This window comes from Theobroma cacao, chromosome 9 (genome assembly GCF_053813885.1).
Source record: "Theobroma cacao isolate CCN51 chromosome 9, ASM5381388v1, whole genome shotgun sequence".
NCBI lineage: Eukaryota > Viridiplantae > Streptophyta > Magnoliopsida > Malvales > Malvaceae > Theobroma > Theobroma cacao.
Window position 1 is genome coordinate 49,487,966 of NC_142647.1, and position 10,974 is coordinate 49,498,939.

The 10,974-nt window shown below is 34.4% G+C and overlaps 1 protein-coding gene and 1 pseudogene across 1 annotated transcript; both read right to left on the reverse strand.

Annotated features, from left to right (window-relative positions):
- Nucleotides 1–1,421: 1,421 nt before the first annotated feature.
- Nucleotides 1,422–2,865, reverse strand: LOC148761066 (putative caffeoyl-CoA O-methyltransferase At4g26220; annotated as a pseudogene).
- A 180-nt stretch (nt 2,866–3,045) lies between these two features.
- LOC18590909 (alpha carbonic anhydrase 7-like) lies at nt 3,046–5,634 on the reverse strand. Its single transcript, XM_007016734.3, has 7 exons — nt 5,104–5,634; nt 4,798–5,015; nt 4,184–4,290; nt 3,996–4,098; nt 3,689–3,856; nt 3,546–3,599; nt 3,046–3,441 (listed from the first exon to the last, which is right to left on the reverse strand). Exons 1-7 carry the CDS (start codon nt 5,192–5,194, stop codon nt 3,355–3,357), a joined length of 828 nt encoding a protein of 275 aa, XP_007016796.1. The 5' UTR covers nt 5,195–5,634; the 3' UTR covers nt 3,046–3,354.
- Between the last annotated feature and the right edge of the window lie 5,340 nt (nt 5,635–10,974).

Genomic DNA, 10,974 nt, shown 5'->3' on the forward strand with positions numbered 1-10,974 from the left:
ATATTCATAATAATTAAATTTGAGCATTGGATATATAAAAGGTGATACCATACTCTATTTAAACTCAAAACGAAGACTAAATTTACTATTTTAGTTTATCTCAAACTCGAATATAAGATATTTATATTTTATATAATGGAGTTGGATATTCAATTACGATATTCATTGTCATCTTTAATTCAAAATCGGATCTAGTTATGTATTTTCTTATAATATCCAAAATGCGATTTTAAGAGTAATGTCCCTATATGACAGGATAGAGTTTCTAAAATGCCATATAAGTGATTGAAACGACAGAACATTTTCAGGTTTATGATCAAAAAATAATGGGGAGGATAGCAGTTGAACTGCAAGGCAGGGTAAATGATTGCAGGGCACTCACTTACAGGCAGGACATCAACGCGAAGGATATTGAAAAGTACACAACACTTAAACTTCCAACACATCAGGTTTGTTAAAAATCTTTGTATTTTGAGTGTTTCAATTATTTATGGCCAATTTTGTGTAGAAAGTGCTGGGTAGAGGAAATGCAAATGTACCAGCTACGTCTGTAGATGATGACCTTTTATAGTTTAATACTTACCTTGTCCTTTAATAATTTTATTTGCAGCGGGGGTTATGTTGTGATTTCAACTCCAGATGGTATTTTGGATCATGAAGAAGCCATTAGTAGGAATGTGGGTGGACAGGCTTTTGGTTATTTTCATTAGACTTGTCTGTCCTTCTGCTCTTTATTGGACGGGAAAAAGAGAAGACTGGTTCTTTGAGATCTGGTTTATCTGTGAACTTTGAACGACAAAAGCAAACTTCAAAGCAGATCCTAGAAAAGCCCGGGTCTTTTTGCAGTGGAAAGTATTTTTTACCTACTGTCTCTTCATTATTTTGATTTAAGATAAGTGTAAATATCATTTTAGAATTTTGATGCTGCAAACATTATTTGTCCCCATTTGAAGTGCCACAGGTGGTATGCCAATGAAGGCTTTTCACCTCTGATATGCCCCTATTTTCTTGTAACAGTACCATTGTCAAAATGGTCACTCAGCTACACCACCCCAAGATAGAACATAATTTTAAGTGACAGCAATTCAGGCTCTTGACATTTGTTTAGCCAAATTTTGGGTCATCTTTTACAAGTGATACTGGTCACTGCCTAATATTAGTTCATCTCTGCCACCTGAGCGGTGCTTGCTAAACTGCAGCCACAAAAAGGCCTAGACCAGTGTGTTCCTGCCGAAATGTTTCAATTTCAATGTTGGGCTGAACGCTTTATTAACAATTTTAAAACTTAGAGCCTTGAAATCTGACCTACGTAATAAAATTTGAGCAGAATATGAATATTCATTGAAACAGCAGCTATTGAAACTGAAACTGATAACTTTTGAGGCTGAGAAGAAGTATAAACAATTTATGACATGAAGAATTTAGTGAATACGCCTCCAGAATGTGATCCCATCACCAGTGCAAGTAAAATTTGGATACGAGAATCAGTTGCAAGCAATTTGTGCACTCCAGACAATGCAACTGTTCCTCCCACAGTGTGTTGTGATATACAACAATCCCACCTACCTTCACCAATCTCATCAATCTTTCATGCTAGTTCCAGTAATTGATCTTGTCAGCATCAATAAAACCAAATTCAAAGCCGTTTTCATTTCCCACAACAAGAATTACCCCCAAAAAATAAAAGTGAAACATTAGGATAAAATGAGTGGGATGACAAATGCAAGATGCTAAGCAAGGAAATGTGGGGATACTTCCATGTTATTTTACACAAGTCCATCTACAGACTGTTCACTTACGGGCTAAGGTCTTAGTCCTGATGAAATAGATGGATTGTTTACCTTGCCATCCTCAGGAATTGTAAGAGCAGTAAGGAGAAGAGAGTATCCAGTGAAAACTCCAACTCCAACTGTCTTTTTGGCATTAATTAGCTTCAAGAGCAAGGTAATTAGCTGTCCTGCATCAGGTGCAGTTTCGGCATGCTTGAACCTCTTACACTTGCAACGCGCATCCAGGATCATATACTGACGGTATGCCTAACAACATGGTTCCCACCCTCCGCCAAGCGGCGCTAGTAGGCCTTCGCCTCATCCAACTTATTCTGCTTGCACCAGCACTTGAACATGATGGAGTGAGTGATGTCATTCTCCAAACCCCACTTGGAAATCTGTTAAGCAATCATGTCAACGGCGTCAAAGCAACTCTCCTCTACAAGAGCATTCAAAAGCACGGGGTAGGCGAAGGCATCCAAGTCAAGACCGTGGAACCGCATTCTGCTGAGCTGCTGGAGTGCCATCTGTGGTTTCCCTGCTATGGTATAGCCCATGACCAACGTGTCGTGTTATCTGAACTTGTGAATTTACCTATGGGCCATATAATCCTGCAAGAACTGTTCAAGCGTCACAGACTTGAGCTTCGCTTTTGAAAGAATCTTGAAGATGTGATGGAAGGTGGCTCGGGTGTGGTGGAACCCAGGCTGGCGGCCTGCCCAGTCGAAGAACTTGAGGCAGGAGAGAACGTCGCCTTGCGAGGAGGAGTGGCCATAGGAGAGGACCTGGAGGACAAAGGGCTTGGAGAGTCGGAGGTTGAGGTGGGACAGCCTGGAGGATGCATCGTTCATGGCGACTTGGCCATGGGAGTTTAGGATAGTGAAGATGCGGTCGAGGAGAGCTGTGTTGTTCCGGGCCTTGAGCTAGTCCTTGAAGGATGCTACCACGTCCTTGGCGCTAGGGTTGGGAGGATGGGCTCATGAGGAGTTGTTGGGAGAGGGAGATGGGGAGTGGATTAAACAAGAGTATGAGTAAGAATCACGATTTCGATTCTTCAGCAGGAGAATTCGACTGGATTTTGCTGTTTGATTGCATTTAAAACCATTACCATTATCAATTTTTTTTTATTGTTAAAAAATTATAATATATAACTTCTTCAATTAAGATAAAGTTATTAAGTATTCGACTCTCAAACACTATTTATTCTCTTAAAGTTTAGAGGTTAAAGTAAAATACAATTAAAATTTAAATAAAAAATTTAAAATCATACAACTACTTAAAATTGTAACATATAAAATGTTCAACGTATTATAATAAAAATTCTCGATACATTCAATATGACGATACAAATAAAAATAAATAAATTAAAAAAAATACAAAATTTGAAAAAACAATTATATGTCTATAAAAAATTAATGAAAGTGTGCATGAATGACTATTTATCTACTGATTACCTAATTAAACTCGGATTCATCCCTAACTATCTGCATAATTCCATCAAAAATTGAACTGGCATGGATTGCAGGAGGAAGGATGGTGGCAATCATAAATATATTTATTTCATCTATGGTATTATTCATAGACTTCAATTCTCTTCTTCATCATCTGGCCTAAAGAGTTGAACTGAGCGCTTGTTTATCGGTTGCAGTGGTCTTGCATTAGTATCTGAAGCCTGCGAAATATTGATATCAGCCTCTCCACAAGTATAATTAATGAAGATTGAAATCGATTACGATGCTGTTAATTTGATTTTCCATGGTAAAATTCGAAACTTACATCATGAACGGCCACACGAAGCAATCTCACTTGCTCCCTGGTCACAGTCCTCACCTGATCAAAGAGGGGTAGGAACTGTTAGACAGGTTACATCACGAAGAAAAGAGCAGCAAGATTAATATTTGAGGAAGGTTATTGCAAACCTTTCTGACAATGCTCCACACCACATTTTCATCACAAGGAGGAACAGTAAGAGAGCCAATGTATCTGTAATACTTCCTACTGCCAATTTTTATGTGCCTTGGATCGATCACACCGGCCACGCTCTCTCCTTCTGTGATATCAGTAATGCTTGCTAAATGATCCAGCAACTGGTAACCAAACATGGCAGATTAAGTGAGAGATAGATTCCACTAACTAGCTAACAATCTTCATATACAATTAATCCTATCTGATCAGATTAACACAGGAATGAAAACTATATATGGATAGGGAAACTCTTATATTTACCGATGAGAGGAAAGAATCTGGTCTGCCAATCTTGTACATGATCCCTATCACAGCAACCTTGCCGTCCGCACTTTCATGAACCAAGTGCACCTCCAAATCATACCTGAAAGGTTCAATTTTCCCATAAGTATTTGGTTCTTCCTTTTATGATAGTTGTTGGGTTTATGATCAGGGAAGAGAAAAGTTACCTTCTGCCATTGATGGTGTGCTCGGAAGGTGAGTGCCAATGGCACTGTTTGAGTGCATACTCAGTACCATTGATCTCTATGGCTCCTGCATCACCGTCCCATCTCAACTGCATACACAAATTGATTCAAATTACAGAAAATTTTTTGATAAAATATGGTACTGTATATGATCTTTAGTATGATAAGAAAATAGGAAGGAATTTTCTTGATAAGAATATGCTGCTGTTATCCCATAACATCTCACCTAATACGATTCTTTCAAGTCACATTTAACAATGATTAACTTGAAAGCCATAGTCTTGTAACAACCATTATAGCATGTAGGGCCATTGTAAGATAAGATAAGATAAAAGAAATATTCAAGCTGGCTAGCTAAATGCATTGGCATGTATCCATTGGAAAGTAAAAGAAAATTAAGGAAAAATGTCCATGAATTTCATGTATCTGATACATATCTATTAATCATAGTCTATCAGAGAAAGTAAATAAGGAGAAAATGAGAAATGAAAGGGAGTTCTCGAAAAAAAAATTTATGAGAAAAAGTGAAAAGTATAAACATCACAATTAGAAAGAGAATATTTATCCCTCATTTTTTTTTATAAATTTTTCATTACCATCATATCATGGCCTCTATTTTTTAGAGTGGCATTGGATGGCTTGTAGCTTCTCTTAAGCCTCCCGAGATGGGAAACAATATTAACTCTCTCATTCGACATATCAATAGGAGATTGCATTGATCCATTGCTACATGCACTCCATTCTGGATGAATCTCTCCCCATCTTGCAGGCCCTCTTGGACTATTTTCATTATAATCAAACTCACTTTCATCCTCTGCAACAACAACAACAAAATAAAAACTCTGATGATCGAAAACGAATTCAAAATATGGGATTGTTAAAACACCAAGATTTTGCCTTACCGACTTCTTGAGATGTTGCAGGGCATGAATATTGCAAGACAAGAACAATGGAGAAAATGCAAGCCAAGAGTTGAGTTGGTAGCTTTGCCATCTTAACTTGTTAATGTATAGCTAGTTGTATCTACCAAAGAGACCTTCGCACTTAAAAAAATGGAAAGGGGGAGACAGCTTTATATAGATTTAATTCCTTTGATAATGTTGAAAAAGACTTCCCTTTCGGAAGCAAGTATGAACACAAGGAAAATCAACAACAAAGTTGATTGCCGACCATCTTTAACCCCACAGGGTGGTCTTCTGCTGCGTGTTCCTTTTTCTTCTTCTTGTCCTATAAATATTTGCTTCATCGGATTGACGTGTAGGCTGACGACTGAATCCAAAAGTGTTTTGAATAGAGATTTTTCCATATTCATTCTCAGACCCTTCTAATTCAATTCCTGGAAGCTGAAGGTGATATAGCGCAGAAGAATACTCACCAAAGACAAAATCCGTACCCAAGAAATGAAAAAAAAATTAAAAAAAAATTGGAAAATTCATTGGAAAGAACGTAAGCTGATGTATATAACTTGATCAGCAATCAATCTGATAAGTTTTTTCTATGGCACAGGTTTTCTGAGTGGTTGAATTTAATGGGTCAAAAAAAGAAGTGGAGCAGCCAAGTTTAAGCAAAAGTTGGTTTCAAGCGTCAACTGAATATGACTGGCACAAGAACTGAAGGACCCATTGATTGGTGCTTGAATAGTTACCAAAAAGTCATTACCTACTGCCACTATCGCATAAAATATCTCTGTCCTCCTCTCGTCCTTAACCTTTTAATTAAGGGTGAGTAATTTTTATTTAAAATCGAATTAATTTTAAAAAAATTCGATTAGAACAGTTCAATTTATTCTCCTCGGTTAATTCAAATTTAGCACTATTAAATTAATTCTTTAATTAAAGAGTGATGGGCTCAAAAGTCAGGTCAAAATTGGGAGGTAGGTTAAAGAAGAAGCTTAATTTAGTCATTATAATATATATCTAATTATATATTAAATATAGTCGAAAACTTATTTTTGATCTGTTGAATTAATTTTTACAGCATATTTAGATAATTTAATTAAAATTTTTTAATCAAATTAACCTTTTACACGTCTTTATTCCAATTTTAGAATCTAAAAATATTAGTTATAAACTAATTTAAATCATGAAGTACTATATATTTAAGATTTTGTCCTATTACTTATATATTTTATGTTAATAATGACAGATTTATTATAATATAAACATTGCTGCCATACCAAATAGTAGATTACAATATATTACGATATTTTTCAACTGCTATTTATGAGGGTGGTTTAACGAAGGTGTTCTCAATACTGATGGCGTCCAAATTACTTCTTTACAGCAATTAATTACCTAATTAATTAATTAAAGACCCTATGATCAACGGTGTTACCTTGATACAAATTAGCTAATTTCATCTTAATTTGCCCCAATTTTCCAACAAACAGTATGAACTGGTGGAGAAGAAAGATTGCGTATCTGCTTGTTCGTTAGTCAACATATATATATATATATATACACAATTATAAACATCTTTTGATCATAGCCTCAAGAAAAGTCCCAATTTGAATCCCAAAATGAGATTGTTGCAAGAGATTCAATAGCCATAAGCATCGTATCACGAAAGGGAGTGTTTCATTAAAATAAAAGACCTCATGTTATCATTATTACCCAGAATTTTCACGAGGGGAATTTAATATATCGTTTACTAGTCAATTTATCAAGAATACGTTTAGAACAATAAACTCCGTTGCAGATGGATCGGAAAAAAAATAATTTACAAAAACAATTATCTTTGCTTTTTTTTTTTTTTATAATGATTCAAATTTTTGAGATAATTTACTATACCTCCTAAAATAAATATTGTTCAGCATATTCTATATGAATCGGAAAAAACAAATTTTACGAAAATGGTGATTTTTTATGGGTTTTCTTTTGTTTTCTCTTTGCTGTAATATGTAAAATTCAAATGTTTTATCTCATCAAAACTTCCAAAAAATTTTAAAAAAAAAGGTATATAGTTCAACAAAAATTACATGTTTGCCTCGTCAATAAGCTTATGCAAGCCTTGATGAATGTTTATTAATCTTGTCAAAGTGTTGAAATATTTCGATTATCTTTGACAAAGATATGATGAGATCACTAACCCGTAATTAATCTTTCTCAGGGTTGGGCGTTTCCTTCCTTTTAATACAATTTCCTAGTCATGAGAACAACGTGAATGCTGATTATATTTGAAAATCCATACATAAGATGATGTTATGCCTTGACCAAAGAAAGGGATTGTGTTTCCATTAAATTTGAGTCCAACAATTGCATCACCTTTGAAAAGAAAAACTGGGACCCCCCAGAGTCAGACACAGTACACGTTTCAAATATTGGAAGCTAAGCTTGGAACATTAGCATAAAAGCTTTCAAAGTTTCTATACTTTTCTCCCGAGAAGATGGGCAATGTATGATTCCCAAATTGAAATGATTTTGAACATTTCTAATGGTTTTGTTTGTCACGTTTTCTAAGGCTGTAAAGAATAAAATTCATGTTTTTCTTTTTAAATAAACAAAATTGACGAAAAGTGAAGGAACAAAAATGGGGAATTATTTGTTTCTTTTTAAAATGGTTGTTTCTTTAAATTATTGTAGTATAATTGAAATGTCGTTACTGAATCTGCAATTGAATCATTCATTATAGTACATTCAAATCAATATTTTTATAATTACCGTTAGTTTATTAATACGACTTATGTTTTAAAAAAAACATTTCGTATTGGAAATTTTATCGCTTGCTAACTTATACAAGGTAAAGAAATTAAAAATCGCATGTCTTTACTTAGTTTTCATTTGATTACATATTAAAAAAAACAAAAGATTTATTTTGATTATAATAGTAAAACACACATGGCTACCCTTCACATTGTGTTTTGAAAAAAAAAATGTTGAAGAAATCAAAAAATTATTAACCAGTTGTCTTCACCAACCGTGGCCATAGTCAAACAACAGCTGTAAAACTTTTATTTGGTTGGAACATTTGACTTGTACACAAATTGGTAACTATAATTATATTTTACTTCTTGTCTTAGGTGTGAGATCTTGGCTTATGTGTCTATCTTTACTTCTTTAGTATGCAATACATGCATGTTCTGGAAACTGCAAAGAAACGAATCCTTGTATTTAATTAACTAGCTAATTATCGTTAGGTTAAGCTTCTAACCAGGGGCCAGGGGGGCTGGGGCTTGGCCTCGGCTTCTTGTTAATGGAACTGGAACTGGAACAAGAACCTTCTCTTAGTTATTTGTATATTTTGTTTGACCCCAATCAGAAGATGTATGTGGTCCTTTACAAGTAGTAGGTAGACGTGCATATACAAGCTGATTAGCTCTTTCATATATTTATATATATGAAAGGCAATGGTTATTTTATTATTGATCATTGAAACTGAAACCTGACTGGATCTAAGCAGACACTGAATTAATGTTTACGGCAACATATTTAGGAGTTAAAATACTGAAAAGAAGAAAAAAAAGATTAAACTTTTTATGAAATACTTTATAGAATAACGTAAAAAATTCTACTGTAATTGATTCTTATTTTAATTAATTCATCTATTAAGAAGAATTGGTCTCTTTAGGAGTATGTTTAAAATATGAATTAACGTTTTTGTTTTTAAAAATTTCGATAGAATTAAAGATGTACTTCATGTTTTAAAAGACACTTTTAATTATTTTTCGATGAGATTATATTTTTTCGAGCCAATCTCGATGATGAGAAGGCGGGTCAAGGCCCAAGGAGTGGAGACAAAAGAGACCTTCTTTAATGGTGATAAACTAAATGTTGTTCTTATTACAGGCTTATGGGAAAACCCTTCAGATGAAATATCTGTTTTTCCTCTTTAGTTGGGAGTCCTGCTTGAATTAGTATTGCAATGAGGTTAAAAAAAGAGTGGTATTCATGAGAAATTGCTTCGATCTATCAAAGTACTTCAGTATTAAACAAAAGCATTACATTGTATATTATATGTTTGCTCACAAAATTAAGATGGAACGAATCCTGACCTGAGCCGCCATGCATTGCCATAAAAGATCTTCCCATGTCATAAAAAAAAAAAGAAAAAGTCAGAAACCAAAGTAAACACCTATACAGGAGGGAAAACCTGCTCTGGCAGACAAAGTGCCGTCGAATTTGGTTTCGTTACACCAAATATTGCACCTGATGGTCAATGTTAAAGGTTTTTTTTTTTTTTATCATTATTATGGTTCAACCAATTAGTAATACACTTCATTATCACCTGGCTTATTATTTCAAAGGGTGAAGGCATCAGCAATTTTGTACTTCAAAAACATCATTGCTTTTGCAATCCTATTTGGGTGTACAACTGTGGGTTGAATCCATGTATATATTCTACCTTTTGCTAATTAATTTTGGGTTGAAAATTTTTCTCAATTTTTTTTCCTTTTTCTTCTCTTTTGGTAGGGGGAGAGGGGGGTAGGGTGGGTGATGTTGGAAGGGTGACAAAACATGATCCGAGAAAAAGCTAGAAGCTACGCACAAGGAAGAAAGAAAGAAATGCACTTTTCAATGTGTCTAGCCATTACGTCACGTTCGAAAGTTTTTGCAATGAGCAAATGAAAGATGTCAATTTTTCTAACTAAAAATGTAAAATTAAATGGTATCTTGAATTTCAAAACGAGAGTGTTTACATTATGCTTTGAAAATTATCTAGATATATCACCTACCAGCTATTCTCTATTAACCTGCCACATGTTGGGACATGGGACTTTATAGTTTGAACTTGAAAAAGTTCTTCCACAGATTTTCTTTTGGTGTGAAATATTGACTTATATATACACTTATATTATGTGAAATCCCTGTTTAGATTTGCAATTTGGTCTGACCTCCCTCTGTTTTGATACCATTTGGTCAAGGCCATGGGGTGAGGGTGGGATTTAGGGCCTGCATTGCCTTGGCCCAAGTTTGAACAAAAATTAGATTCGATAAAAGTTTCGGGCTCAAACCAATTGGACCAGGCTTCACACAATTGTCAAGTATGGGGTACCTATTATCTTTTGCTGTTGATAAAATTTTCTGCTGTTGATTGGGTTTCTGCACTTTCAAATAGCCGCTGGGGCCTGGTATATTGTTTGAACGAATTGATATGCTGCGTGATGTTATTGGAGGCATTCTCTTTTGGAATGTGTTAAAAAAATGAATTCCTGGTAAAAATAGATGAATAGAAGTGAAATGTTTGTGGTTTGGTATTGATCAAGATATTTAGTTTTCGGAGTTATTATACTGCTAGAGTTAGGTTTTGTGTATCAAATTTCTTTAGTGTTTTCAAGTGATTTTGTTCGGATGTGATCGGTATTCTATACTAATAGCATGTATGCCATGGTTTGATGTTGATATCTTGAAAGCAAGACCCATTCTGGTAAAATATTATATCGATTACGATATTAATATATTTATTTAGGTTAACCAAATAAAACAAATTCTCTTTAAATAATGTGTAAAAATTTTAAATTACGGTTTGTTTAATTTTTAACATTCAATTTTATTTATGGATATAAAAATTTGTAAAGTTCAATGTTATTAAAAAGCAACCTTATTGCTAGTTATAAATTCATGGATCACAATAATTAAAGGACGTCTCTACTTTAGCCTAGTAGTGGTGAGATTAGAGGTACAATAATTGAAGGCAAAATTAACATTGTTGGATCATAATTACGAGAGTGATATTACTATAGTTCACTTCAATCAATCAGCATTGCCATTCGCCAAATCCCTTGGATTTGATCTTTCCAGCTAAAGACAACTAGATAAGAACGTCTCTCCTCATGC

Coding starts and splice junctions, on each gene's coding strand:
- LOC18590909 (XM_007016734.3), bottom strand. CDS start 5,194: ATGGCAAAGCTACCAACTCAACTCTTGGCTTGCATTTTCTCCATTGTT. Junction 3,857..3,995: donor CAGATTCTTTCCTCTCATCG/GTAAATATAAGA, acceptor TTTGGTTACCAG/TTGCTGGATCATTTAGCAAG. Junction 3,600..3,688: donor TGTGGAGCATTGTCAGAAAG/GTTTGCAATAAC, acceptor CTCTTTGATCAG/GTGAGGACTGTGACCAGGGA.